General features: G+C 41.0%; 1 protein-coding gene across 1 annotated transcript in view; it reads right to left on the bottom strand.

Annotated features, from left to right (window-relative positions):
* LOC133411655 (epidermal retinol dehydrogenase 2-like) overlaps positions 1-13,294 on the bottom strand; it is a 29,552-nt gene that overhangs the window by 6,492 nt on the left and 9,766 nt on the right. Inside the window, exons 5-6 of the mRNA XM_061694255.1 lie at positions 8,490-8,634; positions 4,807-4,932 (exon numbers count right to left, since the gene is read on the bottom strand). Of these exons, the coding sequence (XP_061550239.1) occupies positions 4,807-4,932; positions 8,490-8,634 (271 nt within the window). The remainder of the gene's footprint in view (positions 1-4,806; positions 4,933-8,489; positions 8,635-13,294) is intronic.

Below are 13,294 nucleotides of genomic sequence, written 5' to 3'. Positions count from 1 at the left end.
AAATATCCGTATATACATGAGCCCGTTCTTAAAATCATTCAGTAGTTAGCTATCGTTTGACTGACATAAGGGCAACACAATCGAATTTGAATAGTGATCAAGATTATGACTGCCACGATAAAATTCTACTTATGGTCAGCGATTTTTACATTTAAAATAAAGGCTCTGCTGCTCAGCCAACCACCAGGGTGCCAAAGCATGGTTAAGGCTTCTCGACAAGCAATATGTCACCCCCTCTCGCAATTTTTTCATAAAAGTGGCACTGTATGAACAATGGCAGGGGTAAAGAGACATGGAAAGCACAACTGTTGAGTTCTTTCCAGTTGTGAGCATGACTGACCTGTGGTCGAGCAGAACAATGGAGCCATAACTATCGTTTTCAATTCACTATATTGACGGAGACTTTTAAATGAAAAGTCAGTGTTTATAGCCTAGGGTGTGGTTTTCTTTAGTTTACGCAGCAAACTATTTATTTCCATTGAGTTGCAGTGTCATAGAATATTTATGTATTCATTGCCGTGGTAAATATGAAATTCTTAGAGAAATTCTGGTTTTTAGTATGTATAATTTATTCTTCTTTCAAAGTTTCATTTTGGACTGAAAAAAAAAGTACATTGTTGAAAAGTAGTGGAACAAAAATAAAGATTTTTTTTCATAACGTGGAATAATCGTGATTACAATATAGATCAAAAATAATCGGGATTATCATTTTGACCATAATCGTGCCGCCCTAATTGAAGTTCAAGCAGTGACTCTGAACCAACATGTGTGGTTTAAATGGTGAGGTAACAATTGAGTAAATGTAGTACTAATTGTTTTAAACCATTTCAAATAAAGCACATTTTAAGCCAATTTTAGTTTAACAGTACAAGGTATATATATATTTTTTTAAATGAATTCATGAAAGTAATTATTTAAAACTACATTTCAAAAGACAGACAAAAACTACTTATCCAAGTTGCAATGAAAGTACTAGCAGTGTTAGCATGAAGCGCCGCAGATGAGAGGGTCGTCAGCCATGGTGGCATCATTATGAGAGCGCAACGTGCTCTGCCAGCAGACATGAGCTTTTCAAATCTCATATTTGGCAACTGCAACAACATTTAAAAACAAATGCCTTATTTGAGATATTCGGCAAACAAGACAGATATCAATCTATTGGGGAAAAATAAGCTGAAATGAATTGGAGAGTAAAACAGGCTCAGACTGACATTCAGATAAACTACATGATTAGTGAAGTGAGTTATGAAATGGTGTTGAACTGGAGAACATTAGCTTAAGATGTTTTACATTCAGGTTAGATAAATTGACCAATAATACCATTATTTGACCTTATAATAGTCTTTTCTCTTCATGAAGACCACATATTGCAGATAAGACTGTTTTAAGGTACTTGACCTGGGGACGGATCTGGTCCTAGGACCTTGACACCTATGCCATTGAGAAAAACCTTAAAGTAGCTTAATGTCACAAAACTACGAGCAATCGTCACCAACATTTATATGGACATCTCTATCTATGCCCACTTCAACCTCTGAAAATATCAGAACGATCGCCCAAATAGTTTTGATTTTATGGATGTCAAGAATTTTCCTCCTTTGTAAAAACCTTAAAACGTCACTTAAAGCGGAAGTCAGGAGGTCAAAACATCCTATTATATTGTAAATGTCCATATTGTCATCAGATACAGGTTACTTAAATTTAAATCTTATAAAATAAAATAAAAAATAAATAAAAAATAAATCACTGCATCGTAAACTTCCATTTTTTATTATTTATTTATAATTATTATATGAATTTTATTCATTCATTCTCTGTCACGTAACACGGTCCCTCCTTCGGGCAAAAGTGACGTCACAGCTAATGTAGCTACTAGCTAGCACGTTGCCATACATTTGCGCAAGCCTAGGTTGTTAAAAATGGATCGGTAGGAACTGCAACCGTGTCAGGCTGTCAGCATCAAAGTCTAAGTGTGCACATTCGTCTTCACCCTTTAAACTGCCTCGCAAAAAGTACTCCACAGGCTGTCGCGAGCCTACGAAGCACTCGAGCGGCTAGCTGCTGGCCACTAACGCTGGCTAGCTAGCACCATATTCTACCATTTGATCCATGACAGCGTAATCATTTTAGTGTATTAAAGTAGCGATTGAACATGATTTCGGGATGGTGTCGTGTTGATGTTGGTGGAAACAGTATATGATAGTAGTACAAACTGCGGAAAGGACAGCATTCAGTGTAGGTATGGCAGCGGGGCTGCTATCGGCGACAGCTGGTCGGTTGCCGCAGCAGCATTGCTCGTGACGGAAGCCTTGAAGAGCTGCAGAGGTACTTCAAAATATAAGCCTAACAATTCTCAGGGCATTGAATCGATTGCAAATGGACTGTACTGCTTGTCCAACTACGATTGATTCAATGCTCTTGAAAGTGAAATGACTTGGATGAATGAAAATATTCACAGGCAAAAGCCTAACGAGGCATTGACGTCCAATGGTGGGGCTTTTATTTTGAAATTGGCAGTTGGCCTCTGCGGGTGTTGCAGTTTTTTGTTTTTTAAATGCCTTGTTGCTTAATATGCGAGCTGTGGGTCATGACCGAAAGAACGAGATCCCGGTTACAAGCGGGCGAAATGAGTTTCCTCCGCAGCGTGTCCGGGCTCTCCCTTAGAGATATGGTGAGAAGCTTGGTCATTCGGGAGGATCTCAGAATAGAGCCGCTGCTCCTTCACATTGAGAGGAGCCAGATGAGGTGGCTTGGGCATCTGATTAGGATGTATCCAGGATGCCTCCCCGGTGAGGTGTTCTGGGCACATCCCACCAGGAGGAGACCCCGGGGATGACCCAGGACACGCTGGAGAGACTACATCTCTCGACAGGCCTGAGAACGCTTCGGGATCCCCTCGGAAGAGCTGGATGAAGTGGCTGGGGAAAGGGAAGTCTGGGCCTCCCTGCTAAAGCTACTGCCCCCGCGACCCGACCTCGGATAAGCGGAAGAAAATGGATGTATGGTTTTCTATGCTCACCAAGAACTGAGAGGAGCGACTCTGCTTCAAACATTGAGCTGGCATCGCCTTGCTGTGCTTTCAGAGGAGATATGGACAGGGACTTACTGACGGAGGAGAATCTGATGGAATTCAGCCCTGCCCAATTTTGCGCCCACTATTTGGAATCTTAGTAAATCAGGCCCTTAGAGTACTATTCAGACCCCTTTATCGACTATTTCCTTCAAGAAAATGACCAGTGACTTTTTAAGGTGTAGAGTTTATAGTTTGTAGACCTTTTACGCTGCAGTCAGAGCATGAGATATTCACCCCTGCAAACACAATTGCACTAACACAAAGCAAAGGTTTACCTATGATGAAAATTACACGCCTCTCATCTTTTTAAGTTGGAGAACTTGCACAATTGGTGGCTGATTATATATAAACTTTATAAGAAAAAAAAAAAAAAAAAAGGTCGAGTAAAAGAACTCGTTTGAAAGAAAAAACAGAAGTTAACCGGAAGTCCAGCACACGTGGAACACAATCAGGCCTTCGTTCCATAGAGGAATTCCATCACCCCGCCACAACAGTACCTTTATTCCGATATGGTTACCAATGTACTGTATGTACATAATACAGTAAATTTTCGGTGACATCCTTGCGGCCGCTACCATATCATATCTGTCCGGATGGACTTCCCGGGTCAAGGATGGACATGTTATGCAAAGTCACTCGATATCCACTTTTTCCTTATATAGTCGCTAAATTACCGCTCTCCACCGCAACGTGGTCTCGAATTGGCTACCTTTAAGACGTTTCACTCGGAACTCTTCTTGGATCGCAACTCTGTGTCGCTACAGAAGCTAGCTAGCATCTGCCGCTAGCTCCCGCGGCTAGCTCCTGGACCTGCTAGGTGCTAGCATCTCCAGACTTGCAGCACAACAACAACCAGCGAACAAACAATGCCCGATGAACTATACAACTATTAACCAACAACTTGATGCATTCAACACTGTGGACTACAAGAGGAGAACACTCATCCAGGAAACAAACATACAAAACAACAACGCCGCTCTGCCCCTAGTCAGCCATTACTACATGCTGTCTCCTTTGTACCTGCACAGTCATCGCAGGACACAGCCAATATGACACCCAGTCAAAACACAACCGGGAAGACTAAACTATTGAGGAAAAAATAAAAGCTGACTTACGGCAGCTCCTTCTTGAGGAGTCACCTTAATGTGGTCGAGGGGTTTGTGTGTCCCAATGATCCTAGGAGCTAAGCTGTCGGGGGCTTTATGCCCCTCGTCGGCCAGCAAAAGCACTGCTCAAAGACACTTTATGACAATCACAATATGTGGATGGCATTTTCCCCTCGCCCGGATGCTGGTGACCGGAGCCCCCCTCTTGACCCAGGCCCAGATTCTGTTCCACCACAGATCTTGAAATCTCGCGTGATCTCACAAAAACAAAGACGGGCAGACACTTTCGGGTGTGCGCTCATCTTTGTCGAGTGATGCCAAAGGGAATAGAAGCGGAAATGGTGTAGATAAACTAAGACTTGCTTTGGAAAATACTTCTTGCCATCTGGGGAACCCAGTTTTATACAAAAAAAAACAAAAAAGCTTTTTTTCCATTTATAGTCATTTCCGTATTCATCAGTATAGGGCGCTTCTTTAATGGACTACATTCTGTTTCACGTCACAACTCTGAGGGTCATGACTCGGGAGACGTCAGCTTTCCCCACACATGAAGAGTTTTGCTCGTAAATATTGAACGCGTTCATTATTCAAGATTGTCAGCCCTCAGCAAAAAGGGTAGAAACTAACTTCTTAAGGGCAGCAATGATGTACATGCTCTTTGGCATCAGAAGAAACACTTGGTCCGTGAGGACAGCCTCGATGATCTTCTTGGCAACATAACTTGGATCAAGGATTGGAAGCAGTCTTGGCCATCTGTTGAAGATAAGAAAACATGTTAAAACATCAATCCTTTGTTGTAGTTACTTGCACAATCTTTCATCTTGCATCGTCTCCTATGAATTGTGCTAAATTAATTCATTCTAATATGTCAGCCTTGGTCACCAAGTAGAAAACAATAGTTTGGAGGTGGATAGTGACTGATAATATTGAAGGCCATTTTCATGAGGTTTTTGTAAGCACTTAAAAATACAAAAACAAATGGTGTTTCATGAAGTGCAAATAATGCATATTTATTACCCTGGCAAAGAGTTTTAACTGGTGATTAATAATTTTTAGCAACACTGCACAAATACTAAAAGCATTTTCACTGTTGAAGTGAAGCTTATTTTTTAACTTTTGCATGCCAAACAAGAAACAGAAACGGACATGCCAAATGCTGCCATAAAGCATGACTTGGGGGGCTTCATTGGTCTCCAGGAAAGCCGACGTACAAATTGACACATCTTCCAGCACCTGCCTCATGTTACGCCAGGTATTTTGGTTTGAGGGTCGGTAAAGTGAGACATAGTCGTTATTATGTCTAACACGCGAAACATCAGCACAGACACCTGAGACAGTTTTCAATTGTTTGTTTTCAGATTGAGGATTCAGTCTTTTATTGGTACTCCGTTGTTAAAAAAGTCTGCATTTTATTTTCCATCAGATAGAACTCCACAATCAATATAAATGTTTCTCTATGAATCACCTAATAATCAATCTGTAATGTAATGTAAAATTGAGGTATTATGCTATCATCTCATGCAGACAACAGAAGCGGAAGAAGATGAAAATCAGTTTGCAGCATTACCCTGGAATAGTCATGACAGTATAATGTAGAATGCTGCTTGCTTCTTAAAATTAGAAAAGAAGAAGAATTTGGTTGGTCACTGACTGCAGTAAAACTTGTTTAAGAGTTCAGGAAGAAGAAGAAAAAAAACATGCGAAATTCATGTGTCGACAATGGACCAACAAAAATGCACTAAAACAGACAAATACCTCCGCTCACCAATCTCTTTCTGCATAGCACTTAGCCTACTCTGTAATCCGTGAAGGTTGAATCAAGGCAACTGGATTGCTCGTTTGTTGAAGATGTTTCACCTTTAATACAAAGGCTTCTTCAGTTCTAAAATTCTAGGGGTGAAATCTCCCGATTTATGCCTGCATATAACAGTCCTGACATCTCTCCCTCCAAAGCTCACCTCATTTAACAAGACGACACGTCTTGCTTTGCAGCAAGACGGGTGAAGGATGGATTAGGATGCAGGACAGACGTTTCACCCACTACATCTGGCAACAAAAACAACCTATTGTGGACCACCCTCAAAGAACACAACCACCGAGGGAAAGTCCACACACAACATTTTAGAACTGAAGAAGCCTTTCAGATTACAGATGAAACATCTTCAAACAAGAACAGTCCAGTTTCAGCCTTGATTTGACCTTTGTGGATTACCGTGACCTGGATGACTGAGAAATCAATCTCCACAGACATACATTTATTCCACTGCCTATCTGTACAGTACAGTATTGTTTCGGTATTGTTTACCTGTTTCAAATATCACATTATATGATAAACCAGGTCTCTATAAGCCCTGTGATTTTTAGTCAGGCAATTCTTCCTAAATATTATACTATATAAAATTATAAAATAATAAATTACATCTCGTTATCAATCCATTACTTAATTTTGTGCGAAACACAAATTACAAGAGCTGTAACGATACACAAAGATCAAGATTTGATACATATCATGAATTCTGACCCGTCACTAATGGCGTAGTGATGCACTCGCCTGACTATGGCAGCGTGGGTGAAGTTCCCACTCAGTGATGAGTTAAATGGTATGGCAAAGGGGCCGACTGGTTAGCACATCTGCCTCACACAGCCCGAAAGGGTAATGTGGGTCCCCCTTCCCGTGGGCTCACCACCTGTGGGAGGGGCCATAGGGGTCGGGTACAGTGTGAGCTGGGCGGTGGCCGAAGGCAGGGACTTTGGCGATCCGATCCCCGGCTACAGAAACTGGCTCTAGGGACGTGGAATGTCACCTCTCTGGCAGGGAAAGAGCCTGAACTACTGTGTGAGGTTGAGAAGTCCTGACTGGATATAGTCAGGCTCGCCTCCACACACAGCTTGGGCTCTGGTACCAGTCCTCTTGAGAAGGGTTCGACTCTCTTCCACTCTGGAGTTGCACACGGTAAGAGGCGGCAAGCAGGTGTGGGTATACTTATTGCCCCCCAGCTCGGGGCCTTCACATTTGGGTTCACCCCAGTGGACGAGAGGGTCGCCTCCCTTCACCTTCGGGTGGGGGGGACGGGACGGGTCCTGACTGTTGTTTGTGCCTATGCTCCAAACAGCAATTCAGAGGACCCACCCTTTTTGGAGTCTTTGGAAGGGGTGCTGGAGAGCGCTCCCACTGGGGAATCCATCATTCTGCTGGGGGACTTCAATGCTCACATGGGCAATGACTGAGACCTGGAAGGGCGTGATTGGGAGGAACACCCCCCACCCGATCAGAATCAGAGTGGTGTTCTGTTGTTGGACTTCTGTGCTCACCACGGATTGTCCATAAACACCATGTTCAAGCATAAGGGTGTCCACACATGCACTTGGCACCAGGACACCCTGGGATCTGCGCCTCCATTGTGGGATTCCTGAGGCAGCTTATGGCTACCGGCTGCCCAAGCAAAAGGCAGCTTTGGTGGTCGCTAAGGCAAAAATTCAGACATGGCAGGAGTTCGGTGAGGCCATGGAGAACGATTTCTGAATGGCTTCGAGGAAATTCTGGTCCACCATCTGGTGTCTCAGAAGTGGGAAGCAGCGCACCATCAACACTGTATACAGTGAGGATTCCTCAATTCCACCGAGACTGCCTATCTCTGCTGAAAAACAGAAATGGGGGAAAAAAAAAAAAAAAAAAAAAAAAAAAAAAAAAGTTTTTCTCTTACTGTCTGAAAGGAGTCGCAAAAGTCCAGCGCTCTCTGTACAGGTAAAAGAGGCTTGATAAAGAAATGGATCTTCAATTTAGGCTTATGTTTCATTAACTTAAAATAATAATAGAATGAATTATGTTAAGCTTGGCAGCGCTGTGAGCTCATGCGGTTGTATGTGGAGCCAAGGCACACAGTTGAAATGGCGTGTTGCGGTGCTGCCATTTCCAAGACGACGCACGATCGTGTATTTGAAGGCCGTGATTTTTGGTTTCGATACAGAATCGTCACAGCCTTACAAATTAAGTTTTATTATTTTGGAGCAAGTACACTGGTAGATATAAATCTCACAATAATCAACATTTACACTAGGAACTCATGCACAATGAGTTCATAAGTTTTCAATGATTCAAAAAGATAAGAATGCTCAATTTCATAATTGTATACACTCAACAACATTGATCATAATTGTGATTGATGTGGTTTGCAATGAATTGCATCATTAGGAGTTTCCCATATTGTGGCCACCACATTTCCCTAAACAAGGAGGTGAACAGTGTAGATGAGGTTAAAAGAAGGAACATTTTGACGTTACCATCATTGAGATCCTGTAAAGATACCTACTTAGTTTGACATCCATCGAACAGTCCAGTATTAATGAAGTACGGGCAAACAATGGTGGTCTTGATACCATCTTTTCCAGTCGCCAGGAGTTCTAGACCCACTGATTCTGCAAAACCTACTGCTGCAAACTTGCTGGCACAGTAGTCTGCAAGGGATTGGTGATTCAACAAGGAACACAGGTCAGATAATGTTAGAAATCCTCACGAATACAATGGAATAGTGTGAATTGTTTCTTTAGTTATTTACAATTGTCAATCATGCTATATTGTCAAAATTATACAATCAAATGTGCAGGAACCATAGATAATATAAAACCGTATTCTGTTAACACAAAGAGCTCTGGTATTCCATACTTAGGATATTCATCCACTGTGTTTGCAGTATGCTACTAAAAGTGGCCACTGGATTAAGATGCATACGTAATTAACTAATTACAAATCGCAATCTATCGAGGCAATCAGTGGTGTCGGGAACACGTTACTCCAAAATGGCGGCCTCATAATGTCATAATTAATCGAACGCGTTACTGTTTATGATTAACTAATCAGATTACAGTAACTTTCTAAATATAGCTAAAAGGGATGTTCTGATCCAACTTTTTCCACTTTCGATCCAACAACAATATTGCAGCCTTGAATTTCGGCCGATGCTGATATCAGTCCAATCCGATATCAGCAAAAGTCATACACAAATTTACTCATTTTGTAGTAGGGAATGTTAGAAAAGGCTTGATGAAGTGTTATTAACCAAACGGAGAACAATAAATCAGCAACAGTAGGTAGGAGAAACATTGACCCATTTATTATACCAACGGATGACATAAAGTAACTAAGAATAAGAGTGTACTACAATAGAATAAAATAAATGAAAATTAGATTTGGAAATCCGAAAAAATAACTTCAATAAAACCAATAACAAAAATACATAATTAAATTGCAACAATAACCACTGCTCAACTTAAACATAAGCATATTCGACATTTGAATACATAAAATGAAAAATTAGAAAACCATGAAAAACCATGAAATAGAAATTATACTTTAATAGTGCAAAATAAAGCTAATTCAGTTTGGGGTTTTTTTACTGTCAGTGTATGCTGGGAACATAATTTGCATTCTCCACATGTGCAGCAATAAATTTTTTAAATGAGACATGCAAACACCTCAGGCATGAAAAAGGAGGCAAAAAAAAAAGAAAGAAAAAAAAAAAAAACTAACAAAACTAACCCGCAGACATTTTTCTTTGGAGGATAAGCGGTACAGATAATGAATAGATGGAAGGAAGACTACAATAATGCAGAATAAAAAAAATTTTATTCACGCAGAAAAACATTTATTTACACCGCTCAAGTACAACCCCAATTCCCAAAGAAGTTGGGACGTTGTGTTAAATAAAAACAGAATACAATGATTTGCAAATCATGTTCAACCTAGATTTAATTGAATACACTACAAAGACAAGATATTTCATGTTCAAACTGATACACTTTTTTTTTTAGCAAATAATCATTAACTTGGCTGCAACAGGTTCCAAAAAAGCTGGCACAGGTGGCAAAACAGACTGAGAAAGTTGAGGAATGATCATCAAACATTCACTCACATCATCTACGCTCCATATCATCATCAAAAGGTTCAGAGAATCTGGAGAAATCACTGCATGTAAGCGGTAAGGCCGAAAACCAACAATGAATGCCCGTGACCTTCGATCCCTCAGGCGGCACTTCAACAAAAACCGACATCAATGTGTAAAGGATATCACCACATGGGCTCAGGAACACTTCAGAAAACCAATGTCAGTAAACCCAGTTCGGCGCTACATCCGTAAGTGCAACTTGAAACTCTACTCTGCAAAGCAAAAGCCATTTATCAACAACACCCAGAAACGCCGCCAGCTTCTCTGGGCCCGAGGTCATCCAAGATGGACTGATGCAAAGTGGAAAAGTGTGGATGTTGTGTCCTCCGGGCCCAACAGGAAAAGAACCAGCCGGACAGTTATGGACGCAAAGTTCAAAAGCCAGCATCTGTGACGGTATGGGGTTGTGTTAGTGCCAATGGCATGGGTAACTTACACATCTGTGAAGGCACCATTAATGCTGAGAGGTACATACAGTTTTTGGAGAAACATATGCTGCCATCCAAGCAACGTCTTTTTGATGGACGCCCCTGCTTACTTCAGCAAGACAATGCCAAGCCAGATTCTGCACGTGTTACAACAGCGTGGCTTCGTAGGAAACTTTTTTTTTCAGAGAATTATTCTGAAGTTAAGCACTTTATTTGAACATGTCCATCCATCCATCCATTTTCTGAGCCGCTTCTCCTCACTCGGGTCGCGGGCGTGCTGGAGGCTATCCCAGCTGTCATCGGGTAGGAGGCGGGGTACACCCTTAACTGGTTGCCAGCCAATCGCAGGGCACATACAGACAGACAACCATTCGCACTCACAGTCACACCTACGGGCAATTTAGAGTCTCCAATTTATGCATGTTTTTGGGATGTGGGAGGAAACCGGAGTACCCGGAGAAAACCCATGCAGGCAAGGGGAGAAAATCCAAACTCCACACAGTCGGGGCCGTGGATTGAACCCGGGCCCTCAGAACTGTGAGGCTGACGCTCTAACCAGTAGGCCAACGTTGTATGTTTGATTACCCAGGTAGAATTTGTAAAATGCTTAAAGGAAAACATGAAGGACCAGGCGAAACACATTTAATTTTATTTTAATGGGATTCAAATTAAACGGTCAAGCATTTCAGAAAAACATTATCATTAAACAAAACATAACCATAAAGAAATTAATTATGGCTGTTGTACTGTCATCAGTCATATTTAAAAAAATAAATAACATTTTTTTACAAATTCTGCCATGGTATGTAAACTTATGATTACTGTACATGTATTCAGTCATACGTACCACTGTCATATTGGAATGAAAGTGTAGGCTACACTTTATTACCACTAGGTGGCGGTGGAATTGTGGAATGGAAGTGTACAGCTTTTTCATAAACTAGATGACGGCATACATTTATAAAATATGTCCATTTGCCCCTATACCTATGTATAATGCGCACTATTGACTTTTGACAATTTTGTGGGGCGACAAAATGTGCATTATACATGAGAAATTACGGTATGTGAACATACCTCAAGCAATCCTTGAATTAGTCCTCTCCCGAGCACCGGTGACCACCAGCACACATTTTCACCCCCATTTTGTTCTTATAATAATACACACGACGCGATCCATTGTTATTGTCGTCACCATGGTAACGAGTGTATCCGGTCGCGTTTGAGTTGAAAAGATAAAGCCCGTAAGATCGTAAAAGACGGGATGCGGTGGTATCGGAATACAAGATTTTATTAAAGTAGTCTGACAGTGCAATCGTGAAAGACCAAATTTGTCTTGAAGTCTGATCCAGGCATTACGTGTTGTCTGACTTATACATGTCTGTCCCACACCGCCGACATGTTTTTTTTTTTTTTTAAATAACTATTGGCGGTCAGATATTTACACTACTATGACATGCGATAAAGCTAAAAATAAATTAGTTTTTGGATTCAAATATACTGTACACGATGGCGACGGAGTAAATTTATTTTGCGGAGCCAATCAATGACGTCATTGATCAGATCGGCGAATGATGACATTAAAGACGATCAGCAAAATGCTAATTATCAGCCAATACCGATCAAGCCGATCAGATCGGTGTAAAGTCAAAGTGCTACCCAACTGAAAAAGTCGGTCGCACCAGTGCTATAACTGCAAAGGTTAGTGTAGAGCCCTGTGAATGTAACGAATAGTTACTTGTAATCTAACTTAAGATCAAGTACTCAGTAAAGTAACTAAATTAATTTTAAAATCCAATAATCAGTAAAGTAACTACGTTACTTTTTCATGATAACTGTGGCAACACTGGTGGCAATAGTGAGCAAGTCTACCATTTAGCGTATCTTATGGTCTGATGACTTTGCCCATTAAATGAGTTCATAATTAGCAAGTAAAACATGACGCTAAGATGACACTGATTTCCAGTAGGAGTAAGATCATACGTTTGTGTTGAAATACATTTGCAATGATCGTTTCCAGCATGATGGCACAGCAGCCAACTGGTTAGCACATCCACCTCAGTTCTGAGGATGCGGATTCAAATCCGGCCTCGCCTCTGTGAAATTTGCGTATTCTCCCCATGGCTGCGTTGGTTTTCTCTGGATACTCCGGTTTCCTCCCACATCCCAAAAACATGGACAGTAGGTTAATTGAAGACTTTAAATTGTCCATAGGTATGAATGTGAGTGCGAATGGTTGTTTGTTCATATATGCCCTGCGATTGGCTGGCAACCAGTTCAGGGTGTACCCCACTACCACCCGCAGTTAGCTGGAATATGCGCCAGCATACCCGCGACTCCAGTGAGGATAAGCGGGGTAGAAAACGGATGGATGTTTCTTGCATACTTATTTTAGGCTGTAGCCCTCTCTGCTACCGTTGATCCAGAAAAATTGCCTGCTATGTCAAGTTTAATTACTATAGTTTTTCATTACATTACACGTATTAATATGGTCATTACCAACTCTTTACCAAAACGTTTTTACGCGATGTAAATTGTCAAAATTTGGCCCGTATTTATTTTGCATTATTCTGCCAAAAGGGGGTGAAAAAAAGCAAACGGATTCATTAGCAATAAAAGTTAAAATGATTCTTTTTTACATGTATTAGTCATATGTATTATAAATAAATACTACCCCATGAAATACTGTTACAAACCCTTGAAAGGCACTACATACAGTAAACTTATAAATTAAATATTTTGAAT

Source organism: Phycodurus eques, chromosome 13, assembly GCF_024500275.1.
Source record: "Phycodurus eques isolate BA_2022a chromosome 13, UOR_Pequ_1.1, whole genome shotgun sequence".
NCBI classification, from domain to species: Eukaryota; Metazoa; Chordata; class Actinopteri; order Syngnathiformes; family Syngnathidae; genus Phycodurus; species Phycodurus eques.
Note: the sequence above shows the minus strand (reverse complement) of the source record. Positions and strands in the feature narration are given on the sequence as shown.